Here is a 24,165-nt window from a genome sequence, read left to right as displayed (position 1 = left end):
GACTGAAACCCAAACCCTACATGATAGTATTGACGACCACAGAAAAACAGGTCTAAGCAACAGGCACAGTGCTCAGCTTCCTTTTATTTCAAATCCTAATAACTAGTCCACGAGCAATGGACTGAGGATGGGGAAACTGAGGCTCAGAGATGTTAGGCAATAAGTGGCAGAGATGAGATTCAAACCCAGGTTTGTCCAACTCTACATCCCATGCCTGGCTAATACCAAGATGCTATGGCTTCAAATTGTGAGTGGAGCTGAGTCTCCACCCGGAACCACGGGTTAACCTTCCCTGACAGGCTGTGTGCTTCCTGGAGACCCCACCACAGGAGTGTCAGAGGGATAGAAAAGAAATTCCTTGCCAGGGATCACTGAGAAATACAGCCCAAGGGAGACCCGCAGAAATAGGAAAGAGCTTTCTGTACAGTAGTGGGGACAAGTCCCCACTAACTTGGATCATGAACTAATTTGGCCAGAAAGGTGCTCCTCAAAGCTTTTGAGTACAGGGACCATTGTTGCTCATTTCTACTCTAATGGGCACTGGTTGTCAGCTTCCCCAGCATTCATGTTCCCTTTTTAGGCAAAAAAGATTCCATTTCTAAGCCCCAAAGTAAAAATCACAGCTCAGGATTAAACGAGTAAGTTTCCACCCCATTCCCCTGACTCCACTGATTGGTTCAGAGGTGAGCACATGGTCATGCTGGTTGACTCAGTGAATCTCAGACTTAAACAATCTCACTCCTTTACTATGGATCAGAAGAGGGAAGGGACTGGAACTTCTGAGGCCATATAGTCACCACATGAAAGCCTAAAAGTGAAGCCACCCTGGAGAGGAGCAGAGCTGAGAGATACAGAGTCCTGACATGAACTGAGCCCCTAGATCGAGCCATGCCTGAAGCTCACACAACCCCTGGACTTTTCACTTACATGTGCCAATAAATCACTTTCACAGTTTAAAAAAAAAAAGCTCAAGTTTGTTTACTGTCACTTGTAACAAAGCCATACGTCCATACAACCACTATCATGAAGCAATAAAGACCTGCTTATTTTCTGATTAACAAAACAGTTTTTGGCAGAATTTTGCTTGGACACCTGCTTCTCTGGTCAGGAAAAACATCCATAAAATACAAAGACTGCATTGAAGTCTAGCAACTTCAGTTCCTGCCTCAGTGATGCCAAAACCATCCAGCTCAGCAGCTCTGAAGAGCAACAAGCAGAATCTTTTCTACTTTGCCTTCAAGCTCCTGGGTAGCTATAGACTCACAATGTTGGCCCCAAAGTGCATGCTCAAAAATGGTACTGTCTGTTCAAAAATATTTATTTGTGCAGGAGGCGCTGTTGGTGAGACAAAGGCACAATCAGACACAGAAACAGGATGTCCGTGCCGACAATGTGTACCTGACTGGGGATCAGGACTCACTCCAAGAGGTACAAATGACTCCCCCACACAGTTCCAAGTGCCAACCACTTACCAACCAATTTTTGCTGCCACAGTTCCTGGTGAGAACAATCATAACAAAAGGTCTAAGGCTGTCCACACTGCATGCTGAGCCCAAACTGTTTGTGCTAAGGCAGGAATTACAAAATATACGGGCACATCAGAGAAGGAGTTGATAAAAACCCAATAGTGGCCTCACATAAAATGTACATATTCACATGCGCACACACACACACCCCACACATCATTAGCCCTTCATACATACAAAATACATTGCCTTTTAATCAAAGGCACTGTTCCCTTCCTCTGTGGCACTTTCAGCACAAACCTTTATGAAGCTTCAGTTTTCCATCCAACTTGGTGTAACAGAGAGAACCATTAGCTGGGCATCAGGAGACCTGGGTTCAAACCCAGCTCTGTAACCCTGGGCAAGTCCTTTCCGCTCTCTGGTCTCATTTTCTACATCTGTAAAAATGAGGGCTTAGACTTGGTTATTTTTGAGGTACCTATCTGTTCTGACCTCCATGATTCTAGAACAGAGGTTAAAAACTGGGAAACCCAAGACCAAGTAGGACCCACAAGCCTGTGGGACTATTTAAACTGGTTCACACACGGTTGAAAGATTTTTCACTGGGTGCTTAGATTTTAAAATTTGGAGCTTTCTCATCAACATCATGGTCTCAGACTGTTTTTTTTTTTTTAAAAAAAAGCTAAAGGTCTGGAAGCCCTGGCCCACAGAGAATAGGGCTGCACTGGAAAGTTATGACCAACCTAGATAGCATATTCAAAAGCAGAGACATTACTTTGCCAACAAAAGTCCATCTAGTCAAGGCTATGGTTTTTCCTGTGGTCATGTATGGATGTGAGAGTTGGACTGTGAAGAATGCTGAGCACTGAAGAATTGATGCTTTTGAACTGTGGTGCTGGAGAAGACTCTTGAGAGTCCCTTGGACTGCAAGGAGATCCAACCAGTCCATTCTGAAGGAGATCAGCCCTGGGATTTCTTTGGAAGGAATGATGCTAAAGCTGAAACTCCAGTACTTTGGCCACCTCATGCGAAGAGTTGACTCATTGTAAAAGACTCTGATGCTGGGAGGGATTGGGGGCAGGAGGAGAAGGGGACGACAGAGGATGAGATGGCTGGATGGCATCACTGACTCGATGGACGTGAGTCTGAGTGAACTCCAGGAGTTGGTGATGGACAGGGAGGCCTGGCGTGCTGCGATTCATGGGGTCGCAAAGAGTCGGACACGACTGAGCGACTGAACTGAACTGAACTGAAGTAAAACACAGCACCACTTGAGTAGAAGTCCCACCAAAGCTGCACAGCCCAAGTCTAACCACAAGGAAACGTGAGACAAACCTAAACTGAGGGACATTCTGTTATGTGGCTGGTCCCTACTCTTCGAAAATGTCAAAGTCAAAATGACGAGGGCTAAAGAACTGTCCAAGGTCAACAAAACAGCTAAATGTAGTATGTGACCTCAGATTGGATCCTGCACCAGAAAAAAAAATACTATAAAGGATGCTATTGAGACAAATTGCTGAAATTGGAAGATGGTCAGATGAAAGTCTTGATTCAATATCAAGTTTACTAAATCTGGTGTGGTTATGTAAGAGAATATGCAACCTAGTCTCGAATGGTCCACAGAAAGGAGAGAAAGAGAGAGAGGGAGGGAGAGAGATGGAAAGAGAAACTGAGGGTGGGGGGGGGTGGGGGATTGGAGAGAAGAAGCAAATGTAAAGAAATGATAAAAACTAATGACTCTGAGCTAAGGGGGTACAGGAAACCTTTGTATTGTTTTTGCAACTTTTCTGTAAGCTTGAAACTATTTCCCATAAAAGAGAGAGAGATATAATCGGGTGATTCTCAAATGTTCAAGTGCAGAATACCCTGAAGGGGTGGTGAAAATACAGAAGTCTGGACCCTCCCCAGGGGTACTGATTCAGTGGGTCTGGAAGGAGAAGAGTAAGAATTTGCATTTCTCACAAGCTTTGGGATGGTGCTGGTCTGAGACATGCTTTGAGAACAACAAAGCGGTTATAACCTAGCTTAAATTGTGTGAGTCCAGCAGCAGCAGCAGACATGGAAAGCATTTTTTAAAAGCAAGACTGGGAGAGGGATGATGAGAGGGACAGAAGTCCTCATTATGAATCTTTCTGTACCATTTCACTTGCTCCCAGGTACACACATCTGAGAGCCTATCAAGCACCTACAGCAGCACCTGCCTGGCAAGTGGCAGGCAGATGGTCAGTAAGTGTTAGCAACCCGCTGGGATCTCAGTTTCTAAAATACCACAAAGATGCCAGGTGGCATGGGACATGGGCGCTTCCTGGGTCTCTTGGGTACGGGTGTGGGGAGCAGGATTTCCGCTGGCTCACTCTAGGGGAGAAAAGTCCTTTGGGTCACTCGTATGGGATATCATGTCTTCCCCTTGGATATGCCACCACTGAGCCAGGTCAGACTCAAATTTCTCAAAATTTCTCCCGATTCTGAGATGAGAACGTGGTTCAGGCAATCAAATTTTGTCAAAGCACGCGCTCCTCTTCCCCCTCTTCCAGGGGGTGGCGGTAATGAACCTTGGCCTCAAGCCTCATTAAACCCCATTATATAATGCACCCCCATCCCGAGTCTCTTTATAACCCTTCCAGTGGCTGGTTTCTTGGGAGTCCGCAGCTCGGCTTCATCAGTCTTTATTGCTACCTTCGGTTGCCTCCCTAACAAACTGGGCTTCTGACTCATCTTGCCAAGGCACACAAGGCCAGGCCCTCAGCTGAGGGTCAGCTGCCTGTTGCTGTGTCTCTGGAACAAAGAACAGGAGCTTCTTGGAAAAGAGATGAGAGGGCACAGTGAGACGGGGCAAGGCGAGGGCATGCTGTCCTTCAAACACCTGGTGAAGGACTATTTCATAAGACCGGGGTCTCATATCCAACTGCAGCTGGTGTTCAGGACCAAGATGGGGATGTCCAGGTATCATCAGTCACTTGTTCATTCTGGCAGCTGCTGCCCTGAAGTACCCACCCACCCAGCCAGACAGCTAATAAACACCCCCAAAACTGCAGGTGGCAAAAGAAGTCCCCATCACCCCTCATCTTCTACCAAAGATGTTCAGGATGACATCTTTTGGGTGCATTCTGCAGCTGCCTGCCCCCTGCCCACAGGGATGGCCACTGCCTGGGACGATGGATCCCCTGAATATAAACACTGGAGTCCGGAGGGGTAACAGTCTGCTAGCCAGCATGGGTGCTGATTGTTGAGCAAGCACTGTGCTCTGGTGGAACAAGAGGCATCCTTGGAGCAAGACTGGCCCCCATCACACAGTCTCCCAACGAGGCAAGGGTGCCACAGAGAAACTTTGAACAAGGTAAGCTCCCTACTTGCTGAACAAAGAAGTTTCAGTGGAAAAGGTGTTGCCATTTCACATGCCAGTGTTGCAGATTTGGCAGATTCTGAATAAGAGCAAACTCCATCCCATTCCTGGCCTGTGACCTTGGGGCAATGACTTAAATCTCAGCCCCAGCTTCTTCATCTGTAAAATGGGCATCATAATAGGAAGCCTGGTGCGCTGTAGTCCATGGTCGCAAAGAGTCAGACATGACTGAGCGACTGAATTGAACTGAACTGAAGAGTACCTACCCAATGGAGGACTATGAAGCTTAAACAAAACAACACAAATAAATTGCTTTGCCTGAATTGATGAAGCTTGGGACATTGTCAACACACAATAAATGCCGACTGCTATTATTATCGGCATTTTCCTCATTGTTACAAGCTATTCCATCACCTAATGTACAGCAAGAGCTCCCCAAGCGACCCTTCATTGAGACTTAATGCTTTAAGTTCTGGCCCCCATGCTAGGAAATTCACACGATTTCCTCATTTTACCCTCACTACCATCTTTGCTGGGTAGAACTAGACCCACGGGGTTCAGTGATGTGCCCAATGATACGTCAGCCACCACTTGGTTGCTATAATCCCCAAATCACTTCCACCATCCGGTATCGAATGGTGATGAATAGTTACTGTTCCCATGTAGGCAGCAATTTATTTTTTTTTCATTCTGAAGAAGCTCCTTTATAGGGATCATAGAGGCTACCTGAACTGAGTCAGCTGGGGGTCAGAGATGCCCTCCAAGGTGGCACAGACACACAGCTTATTGGTCCAAAAATGGTCCATGGGTGGAAGGCATCCAATGAGACAATACAGGGCAATGTGGCATGCATGAACGCAGCACGGAGTAAATAAATACAGCAAGGATGGAGAGGTAAGTGATGGTTCTCTCCTCTGAGAAGCAGGTTCACTCCTGGGTCAGCATCCTCCATGCTGAGCAGTAGAGTCTGATATCTGGTGTTTTGTCCATGGCTAATCTTAGAGATGGATTCCTCAGGAGCCAAGACTCCTTCTACTCTCCTCCCTTCCCCTGCCTGTCATCCCCAGACCAGGGAAGCAGGGCCAGCCCCAAGGAGGTTAAGTCCTTCTTGCAGCTCATTCGAGGTGGCTAGGCACCCCGGGTCCAAGGCCCGGCCACTCTGCAGCCAGAATCTTCCTAATGCTGACTCCCGGCATTACCATCGGGGATAACAGGACATAGGATCTCCGCCCTTCTCAGCACAGCCACAGCCAGAGCTGACAGTGACAAACGGGAGGACGGACTCAGCCTGGCAGGGACACTGCCTCAGAGGTTTCCTCAGCCGGGTCAGGGGAGGAAGGCTGGCACTGGGGCCCAGAGGCCGGAAGTTCTCCTCTAGAACTCAGAGTGGCGTGAGAACAGGACTGTCAGTAGTATGGGGGAGCCGGTGCCCGCAGCTGTGTGCTCCCCGTAGCCCTGACCCAGAGACTCCCAGACTGGCATTCTGAGTGCGTCAAAATATCTGCCTAGAAAAGCCGCTCTGCATACTCCCTGGGTTAGCCTTAGAGTTCCTGAGCTCCGGAATGGACCTGCATGGAGTCTTTTATTGCACAGTTGGGGAAACTGAGACCCAGAGAGAGAAAGGAAGACGGGATGCAGGTTAGAGTTTGCGTTTGAATTCAATACCTATAATGTGGTCAAGATCACTCGCCTTTCAGAGCCTCAGTTTCCTGATCTGTAACATGGGAATAATGATATCCGCCCGCAAAGAGTGCAATGCATCTGAACTGTGACAATGCCACTGACATGCCCAGCGAGGACAAAGGTCACAGGGCCACTGGTGACAACACCAAGATCCAGTGGAGAGCTTCTCATTTCCTGATCTGGAGCCTCCTCCACCAGGCTGCCTCTGCTTCTGTTGTTTGTTAGGATCACTAAAAATACGACTGGTCCACGGGAGTCCAGCTAATACTTGGGTTACACACTTGCTATCTCCCTGAGACTCAAATGCTAGCTTTCTCCTTCCTGGGAGATCAGGGAGGGGCCTCTCTGCATACAAGGACCAGGACTGTCCTGAGAGAAAATTGTGCTTCTAGGGCCTCATAGTATCGGGAGCTGATTTTAATTCAGAATGACTCCGCTCCTGCCCACGGGCAGGCAGGGAAGCGTCTCCTCCAGATGGAGATGAGGGCAGGATGAAAATGGGAAACTACGGTGAATCCTTGCAAAACTCTGGGGCAGAAGCAGGGGTCTGAACGTGCAAGTCTGACGGCTGTTGTTTTTTTTTTTTTAAGGTAAGATCGAGATATTTCTCCTCTGGCTGGAATTAAAGTCCAGAGCTATGGTCAAACCCTTTGAGGCAGCCATGCTGACATTCTCTCATATGACGGCGATGCCTGAAGACAGATGGCTGCCAGAGGCAGTGCGCAGCATCACGCCAAGGTAAATTCCAGGCACTCTTAGGGCCAAAAGGGAGTTGGGTTGGGGGTGCTGGGGTGACCTGAAAGGCATTTAGCTACAGCCTCAAAATTAATCATGGAGCCAGAGGATGGAAATGACTCTAGGAGAAGGAGACAACAAACATCAGAATAGCAACTGCCATTATGAGGCGCTTACTGTGTGCCAAGTACTGTGCAGGCAATTTGACAAATATGAGCTCATCCAGTCCTCACAAACATGTGTGACGTGAAGCTATTGTTTTCCCATTTCACAGATTATGGAAACTGAGGCTCAGAGAGGCTCTTAACTTGCTGGAGGTCAGCACACTGCTCAGAAATAACAGAGCTGGGGCTGGAACCCAGGCAGCCCCCTCCAGAGCCATGGCGCCCTGCCCCAGTCGGCTGCCAATACTCACCGCAAATGTCATCACCCCTTTCCCTTGACCAGGCTCACCTCAGGCCCACCCACCATCATGGAGTGTCTCTAATCCCTCTGACAGTGATTTCTCTTGACAAATGTATAAACTGGCTTTCTGGCGTCGACGTGTGTCGGGAGCACTATGTTAGTTTGCTTGCTTCAGGGCCTGTAGCCTCGGGCACCGAGACAAGCCAGGCTCTGGAGCCTCTCCTGACGTCCACACAAGTCTCTTCTGGCACCAGGCCCTCCACTGAGTCCTGCAGTGGACGCAGGAGACACATGTGTGGACTGTAAACTGAGTTCACCGTTCTGCTCGGGCCATCCAGCCGGGGAAAGGCAGAGCTTCTCAACCTGACAATCCTGACTCCAGACATCTGTGTTGGACATTCCATCTGCAGTTTTCCAGCGAGAGAACTAACAGATTGCATCCAATCCTTAACAGGTCCATGGGCTCCCTAAAAAGAGTTTTAAAAACCTTTATGTAAAGATAAAGAACAGAATCCCACATTTAGAGAAAGATGTCCTGCTGGGTATCTGAGGAACTTGGTTACAAAATCAGGCATGATGGTTAAACTGGTATACTCTGGAGTTAGAAGGAATCAGATTCAAATCCTGACTCAACTACATAGCTGTGTGACTTTAGGCAATTCTTTGATGTCTCTGGGCCTCAATTTCCTCATCTATACAATGGGAATAATCCATGTGTACCACTGATTGTTGCAAGAACTAAATGACATCACACATGTGTCTGATTAGCACATACTAGTTACTCAGTGAGCATCATTTATCACTTATCAGAGTAGCAACACGTGGACACAGTCTGGCTGTATTAAGGGCAAGGGGTTATTTCTCCACATTCTAGCACCCCCTCCTCTTCCCAAGTTCCCAAGCAATAAAGTTATTGTCTTGGCTGGAGGACTGGTTGAGCTTTTTTCAGGGGCTCCCCTCTGACCACATCTGCGCCTGCTCAGCAAAACGGGCCTCTGGGCAGAAAAGATTAAACGCCTTCTGAGACTTCATCCTTGATCACCAGAAAGTTCCATTTCTGCCCCTAGGAATAACCACTTTGCCGCAAAACTCATGACAGCAGAATGTAAGCCACCCCGGGCCCCGCTCAGCCCAGTGTGAACGAAAATCCATCATGGAGATGTAAAGGTTACACGCATCCACCGGTGTGGGGGAGAAAATTACAAAATTAAATCAGAGACGCCTTAGCCCATGGTGTCCAGGGAGAATCCTGTGACTGGGCAGCTGAGAAGCACAGGAAAGAAAGGACTGCTGTTTCCTGTAACGTCCTGCAAGCTTGCTTCTCGCTGTCATGCCTACACACCCGCAGGCACACGGGCCCAGTGACACTTAGCAGCACACGGCCCAGGGCCGCCCTATTCCACCCCCTTTTCTCCGAAACCATCCGCAGGGGCGTTGCGTGGCGCAGCGGGTGGTGCCTGGCGGAGCGCGGATGAGGCGTATTTTCACCGAAGGAAAAGCAGAGGGCGCGCCCCGGGAGCGGAGAGCAGCAGGTGCAGCCACCCGGGTACGGGTGCAGAGGACTTACTTGCGGAGAAATTGGCCTCGGAGTGGACGGGAGGGGTGGAGGGCAGGAAGGGCGCATGTCCCACGAAGAAGGAGCGGAGGGAGCGCTCGGACAGCAGCGGGGAGCGCTGCTGGGAGGGGATGTTCTCACAGCTGCCCACGCTGCTGTGGATCTTGAGGTTCAAGGGCTTGCTTTTCTTCTTGGCTCTGAAAAGGAGACAGAAAGAGAAGAGGGGAATGTATCCCTACGCACACACAAAGACAGCCGGAGGCCCTATCTCCTTACCATAGCACTCGGCACCGACCCCCCCCTCCCCCCCCATCTCCACCTGGCCTTGCCACCCTCTTCCGCTTTCCCTCCCGAGGCTCCCCGCACTATATTCTGTGCTGTTCCTCACCTCCAGTCCATGGCTTACACTGTTCCCATCGTCTGAAAGACCCACTCCTTCTTTGCCTGGTTGACCCCCACATGTCGTTTATAACTCTGGCTCTCATGTCCTCTCCTCCAAGAAGCCTTCCCTGGCACCGGTAGTGCATCCCAGCCAGGGTCGAGTGTTCTTCCTCCAGGAAGCCTTCCCTGATACTCCCCATTTCCTCCTAGTTTCGGTTGGTGCTCCTCCTCCACCCTTGTAAAGTATTCTCTATGTATCTCTGTGTCTGCACTTCCCTATTTTTTCCAGACTTATTCCTGTAGGCTTCCCAGGTGGCACGGTGCTAAAGAGTCTGCTTGCCAATGTAAGAGACACAGGTTCAATCCCTGGGTGGGGAATATTCCCTGGATTAGGAAATGGCAACCATTCCAGCTTTCTTGCCTGGGAAATCCCATGAACAGAGGAGCCTGGTAGGCTACAGTTCATGGGGTCACAAAGAGTTGGATACAACTAAGCTTGCCCGTGCATACACATGCACACACACACTCTCTCTCCCACGTGGACTGCGGATCTTTGAGGGCAATGATTTTGCACTGTTTTTGTTTTTCTGTCTTTGGCAACCATCACAGAGCCTGACACACAGTCGGTGCTCATGAAATGCTTGTTAAATGATTGCTCTGGATGGACACTTAGCAGACGGCGTTTGAATTCTCCTGACTGTGGGCTCTTTGGAGGGTGGGACCCCGTCATTACTGTTGTTGGAACTCTCAGCCCCTAGCTCAGCCCCAGCTGAATAGAAGGTCCCTCTTGGGCTGGTTTTGAAATGTTTCTGCCCTTCCCCAGGAGCTCATGTGATCAGCTGAAGAGAGTTTGGTTTAAAACTGCACCCCAAATTACCCTCACTTCTCTCCCCCTCACCTCCCCCCACCCCAGTGCCCTGTTCAGGTGTGGCAAGGAGTTGGGCGCCCCCCTGTGGTCAAAGCAAACCCCCTTGCAGATTTTCACAGCTCTGGACAGAGGGCGGGAGAGTGTTAATTTTAAGACTGGAGGCCTCCCACACGGGCAGCCTAGAAGTCACCCTCTCCAGGAGGTCTGCTGCTCCTCAGCTTTAAGGAGTTCTAGCAGTGCCTGCCGAGTCGCCCCCTTGCAGCACCTGCGCTGGCAGCCTTGCTTATTATCTCTCCAGGGGTCAGCAGCAAGGCCTCTTGTTAGAATGGCAGGCGGCGTTGGCTGGCTCACCAACCCCCCCCCCCGCCCCCCGTGAGAGGGATAGGGCGCGGCATTTCATTCCACATGAGCGTCCAGCTGTGAAGGTTCAAAAAGGCGTCTGCACAGAGGGAGTAGGAGTCAAATTCACACAGGCTTTGGGGTCGGGGGGAGGACTGGCGCTCAGGTCCTGATTGTAACCTCAGGAAAGAGATCCCACCTTTCTGTGCCTCAGTTTCCTCTCCTGGACCATGGGGGTAAATAATAGCACCTATCTAAGAAGGAAATCGTGATACGAATACTTCTATGAGATCACATGCATGACACGGGACGCAGCACAGAATGAGGGTTCAGGTTCAGTTCAGTTCAGTTCAGTCACTCAGTCGTGTCCGATTCTTTGCAACCCCATGAATTGCAGCACACCAGGCCTCCCTGTCCATCACCAACTCCCGGAGTTCACTCAGACTCACGTCCATCGAGTCCATGATGCCATCCAGCCATCTCATCCTCTGTCGTTCCCTTCTCCTCCTGCCCCCAATCCCTCCCAGCATCGGAGTCCTTTCCAATGAGTCAACCCTTCGCATGAGGTGGCCAAAGTTGGAGTTTCAGCTTTAGCATCATTCCTTCCAAAGAAATCCCAGGGCTGATCTCCTTCAGAATGGACTGGTTGGATCTCCTTGCAGTCCAAGGGACTCTCAAGAGTCTTCTCCAACACCACAGTTCAAAAGCATCAATTCTTCGGCGCTCAGCATTCTTCACAGTCCAACTCTCACATCCATACATGACCACTGGAAAAACCACAGTCTTGACTAGACGGACTTTTGTTGGCAAAGTAATGTCTCTGCTTTTGAATACTCTCTCTAGGTTGGTCATAACTTTTCTTCCAAGGAGTAAGCGTCTTTTAATTTCATGGCTGCAGTCACCATCTGCAGTGATTTTGGAGCCCAAAAAAATAAAGTCTGACACTGTTTCCACTGTTTCCCCATCTATTTCCCATGAAGTGATGCCATGATCTTCGTTTTCTGAATATTGAGCTTTAAGCCAGCTTTTTCACTCTCCTCTTTCACTTTCATCAAGCGGCTTTTTAGTTCCTCTTCATTTTCTGCCATAAGGTTGGTGTCATCTGCATATACCTGCTATTAATGCAACTATGACCAGGTTAAGCTGGATGTCCATGCAGACACAAAGCAGGCGCCCCACAGTGGCAGAGCCAGGTCCACAGACTCCCATCCAAGTCCATGTGCCCCAACTCAGGCTGGGAACCAACATCCGCCACCTCGTGAGAATTCTAAAGGACTGTGGCCCAGATCTGATCTGTGAGTCAGGAGGACTGTTTATTAACATCTTCCCAGTTACTTCTCAACTATGGGCTCCTAGAGGATGGAGATGCACCTTATTTCTTTTGCCAGCCTCGGCCACCTCTGCCTGGGTCTGGCAGACAGCTCTGCACTCAGAAGGCTCATGATGAATGTCCATTTGCCAACCTGCCTCTTAGAGCTTTCATCACAAAGGTTGCCGGGGGAAGTCGCAAACTGATGGTTGGGCTTTGTACCATTTCCTCTCCCTAAAGTCTGCTGGATCTTGAGTTAAGCTGAGCTGCCGGCTCACAGCCCCTCAGCTGCGTCAGGGGTGGGGTTATGTCCCCTTGAACTCGAAAGCCTTCAATGGCCAAATCCCTCAGCATCTCATTAACGGGGTCTGGAGCATCTGGCCCTGTCGACTGGGAGGAAATGACAGGGTTGGGGACAGACAAGCTCCTCTCGGCGGGCATGGCAGGAGGACAGGCGAAAACACGCGTTCTCACACACCACCCTGGGCGGTAGGGGGCTAATCCAGGAGCCATTTCCCCAAACAGGAAAAATGCCCGCTGGTCTAACCCGGGGCTGTGTGAGTTGCTCCTCCTTCTCAAATTGGGCCATTTAAATCTTTTGCAGTGGGCCTCATCTAATTAGCCAAAGGGTGACCTCCAGGAAAGACCCTTTTCAAACAGCAAAGAATAACACCAGTTCGTAGATGAGAAGGGGTGAAAGTTGGGGTGGCTGTACTTAGGGACCCTGGACACAGCTGCTCAGAGGAAGGGGAGGATTTGGAAAAGCCTAAGGCTGGGAGAGTGTTTATTGAGAATCCACTCTGTTCCTTGGCCACAGGCAACAACCCTCATTTCTGGCTTAAGCATGCCTGGAGCAGGGCAAGTATCAACAGGGGCCTTGGCAAAAGCAGAGGCACCAATGAGTCAAACAGCATAAGTTGCATTTGCCCGGGTGTGGAGGAACAGGCAATACTTTCAGATGAGACACAGAATCATGTTTGTATTTTAATAGTTAAAATTTGAAATATTGATTTTGTACACTAAATCTATAATTTCATGCAGTTAATTTCCAGTATACAGCCTTATGTAAAATATAATAAAAAGAATTAAAAGAAGAAGAGGAAGGGAAAGAAGAAAAAGGAAAATAAAGAGAAAAAGAGGAAGAAGCAGATGAGGAAGAAGAAAGGAGATGGAGATAGAGACATTGGTTAAAAAAAAAAAAAATGTCAAGTAAATTTTCGTACAGGTCTCACCAGAGTGGCTAATGGAGCTGACAGCACCAAATGTCAATACAGAGCAACCAGAATTCCCATAAAATCCTGGTGAGACTGTGAATTGGTACAACCATCTAGGAAAACAATTTGACAGTATCTACTGAAACTGAACAAATACTCTGATCCAATCATTTCACCCCAGGGTATTGTGTCCTTAACCAAAATGACTGCCCGTGTCCACAGAATGACCCATGTAAGAATGTTCATGCCAACATTGTTCATATGGGCAAACACTAGGAACACTCTCAATGGCCATCAATAATAGAATGGATAAATATATCATAGTATACTCAAATATTTGACTGTAACTGCATGACAATGAAAAAGAGGAAACCACTGCTATTCAACAATATGGCTGAGTCTCAAAGATACAGTGCTGGGCCAAAAAAGCCAGCCACAGAAGAGCATACGCTGTCTGAGTCCCTCATGATTCCATTTACATCAAGTCCAAGAACCAGCAAGACTGATCCATAGTGAGAGAGGCCAGAAGAGTGATTTTTGGGGGGGAGGTTATTGACTAGAAATGGAACCAGTAATCCTTCTCGGTGCTGGATGTGTCCTCTGTATTGATTGGGTGGTACTGATAAATAAAATTCGTCAAATTGTCCACAAAAATAGTGCATTTTACTTCTGAGTGGAAGTTATGCCTTACAAAAAAGTCTTTTAGACAACAGTAAAAAAGACAACCCAATTAAAAAGTGAAAGATTAAAAGATTTGAGCTGACATTTCTCCAAAGAAGGTACACAAATGACTGACAAGCACGTGAAAAGATGTCCAGCATTATTTAGTCATTGCTGCTGCTGCTAAGTCGCTTCAGTCGTGTCCGACTCTGTGCGACCCCATAGACGGCAGCCCACCAGGCTCCCCTGTCCCTGGGATTCTCCAGGCAAGAACACTGGAGTGGGTTGCCATTTCCTTCTCCAATGCATGAAAGTGAAAAGTGAAAGTGAAGTTGCTCAGTCATGTCTGACTCTTTGCGACCCCATGCACTGCAGCCCACCAGGCTCCTCCATCCATGGGATTTTCCAGGCAAGAGTACTGGAGTGGGGTGCCATTAGGGAAATGCAAATCAAAGCCACCATGAGATGCCACTTCACACCCACTAAGATGGCCATAATCAAGAAATCATAAAACAGTGAGTGTTGGTGAGGATGTGGAGAAACTGGAACCTGTGTGCACTGCCGGTGGGAATGTAAAATGGTGCGGCCACAGTGGAAGACAGTTTGACGATTCCTCAACAAGTAAACGTAGAATTACTGACCCAGCAATTCTATTCCTAGATATGTTCCCAACAGAATTGAAAACAGGTGTTCAAACAAAAACTGTGCGCAATGTTTATAGCAGCATCATTCACAGTGGTCAAAAGGTGGAAACAACTCAAATGTCCATCGACAGGTGAATGGATAAACCAATTGTGGTCTATCCAGACAATGGACTATTACTCAGTATTATGAAATACTGAGTCATGCTACAATGTAGATGAGCCTCAAAAACTTGAACTAAGTGAAAAAAACACATGCAAAGGCCACACACATATGATGATTCCATTTATATGAAATATTCAGAATAGGAAAGCCTATAGAGACAGAAAGCAAATTAGTGGTCGCCTGGGACTGAGGTCAGAAGGGTAAATGGGAAATGACTGTTTAATGGGTCTGGGGTTTCCATTTGAGCTGATGGGAAATTCTAGAACTGGATAGTGGTGATAGTTGCACAAGATTGAGAATACACTTAATGCCATTGAATTGTACACTTTAAAATGGTGTATTTTGTAGGATGGATAAACAACAAGGTCCTACTCTATAGCACAGGGAACTGTACTCAATATCCTGTGGTTTTCTGTGGATAAAGACAGCAGACAACACGGTAATGTGCTTCCCAAGGCCTGGAAGTCAAGTAGCCTGGTTGGAGGTCCTGCTCCCCTCGTGTTAGCTTTGTGGTCATGGGCTAGTTGCTTCCTTGTTCTGAGCCTTTCTGCTGAGGTCTATCATCCAAGTGTGCAAATTACCACTGGAGATTAGAGGGATCTGAAAGGTGTGAGGCCTGGCACCATCCTCTTGGTATGGATCTGTATTGTTTCCCGTCAATTTCCTACCTCACGAAGGCACGTGACCTCAACTCTGTTTTCCTTGTTACCTCTTACTGCCAGTGAGCGCTACCTCAGCTTCCCTGTGCCTTTACTCTCCTAGAACCCTCTCTCATCTACTCCCTGCACACCCTTAAAGACTGAACTCGAGGATGAGCAGCTCTGATCCCTCCAGAACCATCTGACGCTGGGTTGCCATCAACAACCCAGCATGTGCATCTCTGTCGTGCCCGAGTACTCACTGCATTCCAGACACCAACCCTACACAGGCAGTAATTCTTGCGGTCCTCCCCACTGCCTTGTGGGGAAGGTGCTACAGTCATTCCCATTTTACAGATGGGGAAACTGAAGCTCACAGAGTTGATGTGGCACTTGGTTTCAAATTCAGCACAGGTTGCCCAAGCACACTCTAAGTGTAAGGCACTGCATTGGACACCACAGGACATAAAAAAGGAAATGTGAGCCCAGTTTGTCCTCAGCAGCCCCATCTTGCATACCACTTCCACACCAGTGTAGACCTGGCCAGAAAGCAGGAGTCTGTACCACACCTGCTTTGTGGCTGTGGGTACCCCACCAAAGCAGAGCAGGAATCTCAAACTCAGGTGTAACCCGCCAGAAATCGTCTTTCACTGGAAGTAGGTCATCCCAGTAGCTACCTCCTACCCTGGCTGGGTGTACAAAATGTAAGAAACCCTGAGTTATGCCTGGGGCATTGTTCTCCTCTTGTTCTCTGGGAGGCTGCCTGCTGGTTTGAGCTGGGTAGATCCAGCCAGATTCTTCTAGTCCTGGGGCTGACAAACTCTGGACCAACTCTGGACCAAATGCACCTCCTAGGCGGTTCTTGTAAATAACGTTTTATCAGCCATGCCCATTCATAACACACTGTCTGTGAATTCTTTAGCTTGACAACGGGGGAGTTAAGTTGCAGCACACACTGTATGGCCCACAAAGCGGAAAGAAACTATTTCCTTTCTTGCCCTTTACCGAAAAAGTTTTCCAGTCCCTGTTCTAGGCTCCCTGCCCAAAGATGTTAATCATGAAAAAATCCTAAAAAGAACCAGAGCCAGCTTGGGATTTATTTTCCCTCAAGTGACAGCATCTCTTGACCTTCTGCAGCTAAATAATAAACACTCCGCCTTCTTATTCCCTTCTCTCCTTGTAGCTCAGCCACGGTGGCCTGACTCATCCAGGGTCAGGCATTGGCCACACCCCTGAGTGGATGCCTAAACCTATGCCATCCTATACAGTAACCACAGCCACAAGTGGCTATGAAGCTTTAAAAATTCAGTAAGATAAAATTTACAATTCTGTTCATCGGTCTCAAGTTGCCACAATTCAAATGCCCCGAAGTCACCTGCAGCTAGTGGCTGCTATTTGGGACACAGCACTTCCAGCATCACTGAAACTTCTTTTGGACTTTGCTGCTCTAAGGCACCCTGTTCCCGGCCAGACAGGGTGAGGTGATCACTGTTCTGCTATTAGAGCATCTTCATCATCCTACCCCCTCTCTTCTCTCTGATTTTCCCCCTCCCTCTCCTATAGTAAAATTAACTTTGCTTCGCAAAAGGCTGGAGACAGCAGAGATATGTATCATAGGGGGCTGATCCATTAAATGGTATGAAATGGTAACTCCGTTTGATGGAGCTGTGTAGGTGTTTAAAAGAATCTGGATAGTGAGAATACCACTTATTACAAAGTGAAGGAAGGAAGAGGAAAAAACAGTGTATATAGTATGACCTCATTTGTGTCGTTAAAAGATATATTAGTGAAAAACATGAATCCAATAAATATTCTTTTTTAAAGTTTTTTTTAATTTAAATTTATTTATTTTAATTGGAGGCTAATTACTTTACAATATTGTATTGGTTTTGCCATACATCAACATGAATCCGCCACGGGTATACACGTGTTCCCCATCCTGAAGCCCCCCTCCCAATAAATATTCTTAGGACAAGGAGGTGCTAGACTCCAACAATGAAGGAGGCAGATGCAAGAGCCATGGTTTCCCTGGGTTGGTATCCTGGTGGGGGATACAGACAAATACATGAAATGATAAGGAAATACTGGTTAATAATAAGAGCTACAGGGAGAACAAAAATCAGGTGATGTAGTGGCTCTGTGGCAGGGTCTCTCTGGGGACACGGCCTTTAGGCCGAGACTTGCATGTCAAGGAAAGCCAGACTTGCAGAGATCTGAAGGGAGAGGAGACCAGGCCATGAGGAAAGATCAAGGCCAGGGCAGGTCAACTCACAGCAAGAGAGGAGAAAAGAGGCAGGGGGCCACTCAAAGGAGATTGTGAAAGTGATGGGAACCTGTTGGAGAGGTTTAAGAAGGAAGATGATGAAATCTGATTCTGTTCTTAGATCGCTCTCCTTGGTGTGTAGAAAGCTGACTGGATGGAAGCAAGAATGGGATGAGGGAATCTGAACTGGAGGCTGCAGAAGGCACCCAGGCAAAAGATGAGCACGCCGTGGACCAAGGTCTGGGTCATGGAGGAAGAGGGAGAGGAGGCATTTGGGACTCAGCTCTCCCAGGACGTGCTGGCCAATTCAATCGAGGAGGGAAACAGGAAGAGACACAAGATGTGTGCTAAGCTGGTGTGTCATACGGACCCCCAGTCTTAGGTAGACACGCTCATGTCTAAAGCTACACAAGAAGCAATTGGCAAATTGGGATTTCCAGAGTACGTACTTTATTACTTTTAGACTTTTCTTTGCCATTTTAGCTTAGCAACAGGAGCATTCTTTTATAATAATAATAATAATAATAAATCTTTAAATGCATACCATATTATTTGCTTGAATTTCTCCTCTTTTTTTATTAAAATGAAAAAAATCTCTAGAAAACAAGAGGTATGGGCATGGAATAATGTGCTCCATTGTTACTTAATATTTCAATGATGTTTCATTATTATTTCAAGTTTTATATTGAAGATCAAACTTGAGGTGAATTTTGTTTCCCAGATGACTGGTACCAGTTAGTAACTGGTATCTCAGATTTAGTTAACAGATATTAAAATGTGGTTGTTTATATATTTTTAGAAATTTAGCATATATGTTTAATTATATAATATTATGTTTGTATATATTAATTATATACAATATTACATAAAATTTATGGATGTATATATTTATACACGTTTGTACTTTTATATTTATATGATATACAAGTAAACATATACATATATTTTTATATATTATATATGCATGCATGCATGAGTGCTAAATCCTGCTCTACAGCTTAAATGAGACTGTGCGTGTCGTGTCCGACTCTGCATGACCTTATAGACTGTAGCCTGCCAAGCTCCTCTGTCCATGGGGATTTCTTCAGGTAAGATTACTGGAGTGGGTTGCCATGACCTCCACCAGGGAATCTTCCCAACCCAGAGATCAAACCAGTGTCTCTTAAGTCTCCTGCATCGGCAGGCATGTTCTTTACCACTAGTACCACCTGGGAAGTCCATTTTATATATGATATATAATTAAATATATGTAAACTTTTATATCAGAGAAGGCAATGGCACCCCACTCCAGTACTCTTGCCTGGAGAATCCCATGGATGGGGGAGCCTGGAAGGCTGCAGTCCATGGGGTTGCTGAGGGTTGGACATGACTGAGCAACTTCACTTTCACTTTTCACTTTCATGCACTGGAGAAGGAAATGGCAACCCACTCCAGTGTTCTTGCCTGGAGAATCCCAGGGACAGGGGAGCCTGGTGGGCTGCCGTCTATGGGGTCGCACAGAGTCGGACACAACTGAAGTGACTTAGTAGTAGTAATAGTAGTAGTCAACTTTTATATAGTACATAATATATAACTAAACAAATATATTACATATAAATATGTCATATGTGAATGTATGTATAAATATGCACTTGAAAATCTTAAGAATAGATATACTGTATTTTTTTAAACTTCGCTCAGTAACAGATCAGCTCTCAATATCCAATAGATTTCTACCTATTGATTGACTTGATTTAGAGAAGAGCAAACAGTCCTCATACACACATTCTCCTCTCATCCACTAAGATACACTTCAGATCCAAGGTGAGTTGTTTAGTTGCTAAGTCATGTCTGACTCTTTGTGACCCCAGGGACTGTGGCCCTCCAGGCCCCTCTATCCATGGGATTTCCCAAGCACAAATAGTACAGGAGACAAAAAAAATGATCAGGAGAGGATAGGAAAGATGTTCAGTGCAGAGGTCGACAACTTCCTGTAAACAGCCAGAAAGTAAGCATCTTTGGCTTTGCAAGCCCTAAGCTCTCGGTCACAGCTCCTCAGCTCTGCCCTTGTGGCACAAGCTCAGTCAGTCCCGGGTGACAAGTGATGAACGGGCAGGGTGTATTCCAATAAAATACCCACAAAAGGAGGCTCTGGGCTGGATATGAGCTGCAGCTTACCAACCCCATCCTAGTAGGGTCTGGACTCACCTGAAAGCGGGAAAACTCCTCTGGTTTGTTTCACCCTGACTCCCACTTCCCATCACCTGGCTCATCCCATGAGCTTGCCACCCCTGCCTGCTGGACTTTGTTTGGTGTCTTTCCTTTCCTCATCCTGACCCCGCCTGTCCAGGGTAGGCTGGGTCTTGTCATAGCACCTGGACAGGCTTTCAAGTTCCAGCCCCGTTCTGGAATACACATCTGTTTTTCTAATTATTTGAAGAACATAGACCTCTCCCATCCACTTGGAAGCACCAGGAGGGCAGGGATCATGTGTGACTTGTTCTGTGTGGATCCCTAGGGCCCAGTATGGAGTCTGACACATAATAAGAGCTCAATTAATGAAATGAATGTCTGAAGGTCCAAGTGTGCCCACTGTACCACAGCCTGAATGCTCGGGGGCTCCTCCTGGCAGTGAGTGAGATGAGGGACCCTCCAGTGCACCCACTTTGCCTCGATGCCACAGGTGGGGGGTGCCAAGCTGGCACCCACCCTATACATTTATTTCTGGTAGGACACATTTTCTACATGGAGTGGCTGTGGGGCTGGTTAACCTGCAGGACAGGTAGGTGCCCATAATCAGCTACCTGGGGAGGCGGGTGGGGTTTGAATTCCAGTATTCCTGGGACTGCTAATGTCAGCATTAAGACTGGCCTGGCTGAGAGGTAAGGGGTCAGATGCTGTGTTCTGGACACATTATCTCATTGGAGTAGGAACAATCATGACTGCCGTTTTGCAGTGAAGGTAACTCGGTTTCTCCACACTTAACATACCCAGGTCACAGCTCAATAAAGGCTAGGAGCATGATCACAGATTTCACTGACTTCAAAGCCAATTCCTAATCGCTTTATCAATCACACCATAAGAGCTGACCACACATATTCCCATCTTACAGCAGCGCCTGTGCAGTTCTAGAGTTGTCTAGGTTGTTGATATGGGGGTTGGCTGGGGACAACCAATCTTACACTTGCAAGTCATGCATCTTGCAGTTTAGACCAGTTCTTGACCTGGACACGGACAACGGTGCTTCTGACCTGTGGGATGAGCCGGAGGCCCTTCTCCAGCTCCCTCTCCAGCCTCCCCCACCCCATCTGAGCTCACCCAGACAGCCACCCTCAATTCTGCCTTCCAGGCCTGATCTGTGCCGGCATCCAGGCCCGCTGATTTTCCTGCATCTCTGTGATTAGGAACTAATCTTATATTTTTGTTCCCCAACCCATAAATCAGTTACAGACCAAATATTTACACAGACCGTCATTTCCGAATGAACCAAGGCTCATGACAGCCCTCATTATTAGAAAGGATGACTGATTTTGGACAGAGATTTCACGGGCATGTGGCTGGATGTTTTCCTTTAGGTTTCCCTCCCCCTCCCCTGGCCTGAAGAAAAGACAATTTCCAAGATGAATTGGTACAGAGGTCTGCTCTTGCTGTCTCCCTGGGGACAGTAGGATGTGGACAGGCTTTCATCAGCCCCATAAGTGACAGCCAGTATTGGCTTCTTCCCGCTTCTCTTGGCCTCCTCCCGGGCAGAGAATCATTTAACTAAACATCCCCTAAAATCAGAAACCCTAAAGGAGACTGTGGTGCTGGAGAAAACTTTTGAGAGTCCCTTGGAGAGCAAGGAGATCAAACCAATCAATTCTAAAAGAAATCAACCTTGAATAATTCACTGGGAGGATTGACGCTGAAGCTGAAGCTCCAATACTTTGGTAACCTGAAGAGCTGACTCACTGGAAAAGACCCTGATGCTGGGAAAGACTGAAGGCAAGAGGAGAAGGGGGCGACAGAGGATGAGACGGTTGGAATGGCATCACTGACTCAAGGGACATGAGTTTGAGCAAACTCTGGGAGATAGTGAAGGGCAGGGAAGCCTCACGTGCTGTAGTTCCTGGGGTTGCAAAGAGCTGGACGTGACTGAGCAACTGAACAACAACAAAAGGAGACAGAGAGAGAAGAGGCCGGGAAGAGGGAACTCAGCAGCATCACTACCACCGTTAGGGACACCCACCCTACAGGGGATGCTGTGGCCTGTCCAGGGTGACCCTGAGGGGTCATGTGCTGTGCTGATAATATCTCTGGGTATGGAAGCAGGAGGCTGAGCTGCTGACCTGGCTCTGTCATTACTTAGCAGGTCACTGCGGCCTTGGAGGCTGGTTTCCCTTCCTGTCAAAGCAGGGATCTACCAAGCTGTCTCTGTCCCTTCCCAGTCCAGGTATCTTGGCTCTCATGGTGACAGGCACCATCCATTAAGCCCTTATGATGAGCCTGGTCTTGTGCTAAGCACTTTATAGGTATTTGGTCGTTTTAATCTTTAAAATGGGGATGGTCATCTCCAGGTGAAGAAACAGAGGATCAGAGAGACTGAGCCACTCTCCCAAGGTCATACTGCATGTGAGGAACAGAAGCCAGGACTTGAAATTGGTTCTGTCTGACCTTGGTGCTCGTGGTCCTAAAATATATCACAGCCTCCCTGAGACCTGAATGTGCTTGGGGCACAGAAGCAAGCTGTCACGTGCATTCTCAATGCCCCTTTAACCCCCAGTGAAAGCACTGACTGAGGGTCAGCATCCTAAGCAAAGGCAGAATTGACAGCTATCTGCCAGGTGGTGGGCCAGCGGAGAGCCTTCTCTCTGCAAAGCTAGAGGTTGGCAGGAAACGTTTCTTCAAGGAAACCATGATTTTTGTGTGTGTGCCACCTATAAAGCTCTTCAAAGAAGCTTCCTTTACCCTGGGAAAAATTAATTGGGAGTGAATCTTTACACACAAACCTAAAAAGCACATATTTCAATCTGGTGGTTCTCCGAGAGCCACATGAAAGGCGTCCATCAGAGCTGGCGAGACAGACAGCAGCCTCTGACACCCCTGAGGGTTTGGGCAGGATTCAGACAGCACCAGGGCTGGCTGGGCACTCGGGCCAGCCACTTAACCCCAGCGGGTGTTCAGCCACTCCACTCGTAAAATGAGGGCTTAGAGCAGATCATCCTTAAAAGCTCATCCATCCTCACTATGATCCTCCATCCTCACAGTCTTTCCTCCAGACTTACACCGTGACCTTCAGCAGGTCAGAAACCACAAGGCTTCAAGCCTTCTTATTTATACTGTGGGATAACCTCTCCAGACCCCTTGTCTACCCCTCGCTTCTCTGGGGGCAAATGAGTCAGCATGAGCGTGGTGAAACCTCGGCGCTATGATCCCAGCAGTGCGGAATTTCCGATAAGTCGGGACTGTCCTACGGCGACTCCAAGAAGAAGGTCTGAAACCCTTTTTCCATGTGAGTTTGAACACTGTTGCCTGAAATCAGTGTTTTGTTTTGCCTTTCAAACCAAGGCCTTCCACATGGTTTCAACTTATGCATCCAACAGTGACTTGTTATGATACAAAATGCATTCATTGGGGATCAAATAATACAGAGGGCGGGCCCACCAGGGATTGTAACTTAATGCACTTGCCCATGTATTTCTCTCTGCTCAGCACATCTCAGGTATTTAAAATTCTTAGCCAATGGCCTGTCTGGCTGCTTTGCAGTGGAATTTGATTGTGACCACCCACCCACCCCCACTGTTTGGGGGAATTCTCTCTCCTCTATGCACAACCTTGTTGGAGGCGTCCACCAGGGAACAGACGTTGCCTACCCCAAGTCACTAGGTGCCAAATCAGACCCATCAGAATCTCACCAGGGAATGTGAATCTTGAGTGGTGTGACACAATGGAAAAAAACACTTTGAAGCTCAGGTGATCTATGGCAGCTCCCCCAAACCCTTTCAAGTCATTCCTGCTACTGAGAACCTCTGGGACGCCCTGGATCCTGCTCCTTTCCAAGCTTTCCAGTAGATCCTGAGAGTTATCCCGGAATCTTCCAAGTAGGTCCATTCTCTGTGTAAGCCGGCTAGAACTGGCTTCCGTCATTTGCAACCCAACACCCCTAGTGCACCCTTGAGGGAGCCAATGAAAGCTGAGTTTCTTTTTCAAGAATGTCTATGGTTCCCTTTTTCATTGTGTTGGGCAGTATATGCTCAGCTCCAGAATTTCTCAAATCCTTTGGGGTGGGGCCCAGACATCTGCATTTTAACGGGCTTTCCAAAACCACTTCCACACTCCCAAGAACTGCTGCCCTGTCTGCCAATTCAACACCAATGGTCTATACTGTTACCAGCAGGTGTGGCACAATCTGACACTCTGAAATGAAAGACCACTCACCTTGCCAGCATCTGCTCAGGTTCTCCAAGGACCAGACCTCAAGGTCTGAGAGTTTAGGCCAGACCAGGGCAAAGGTATGCCAGAAGAGACAAAAACTACCACC

At 47.7% G+C, this 24,165-nt stretch overlaps 1 protein-coding gene across 5 annotated transcripts in view; it reads right to left on the bottom strand.

Moving 5' to 3' along the window:
* KSR2 (kinase suppressor of ras 2) overlaps positions 1 to 24,165 on the bottom strand; it is a 485,372-nt gene that overhangs the window by 187,450 nt on the left and 273,757 nt on the right. For all 5 annotated transcript variants that reach the window (XM_059876166.1, XM_015475495.3, XM_059876167.1 and 2 more), the window contains one exon: positions 9,200 to 9,384. In XM_059876166.1, the coding sequence (XP_059732149.1) occupies positions 9,200 to 9,384 (185 nt within the window). The remainder of the gene's footprint in view (positions 1 to 9,199; positions 9,385 to 24,165) is intronic.

This window comes from Bos taurus, chromosome 17 (genome assembly GCF_002263795.3).
Source record: "Bos taurus isolate L1 Dominette 01449 registration number 42190680 breed Hereford chromosome 17, ARS-UCD2.0, whole genome shotgun sequence".
In the NCBI taxonomy this organism is placed as follows: Eukaryota; Metazoa; Chordata; class Mammalia; order Artiodactyla; family Bovidae; genus Bos; species Bos taurus.
Note: the sequence above shows the minus strand (reverse complement) of the source record. Positions and strands in the feature narration are given on the sequence as shown.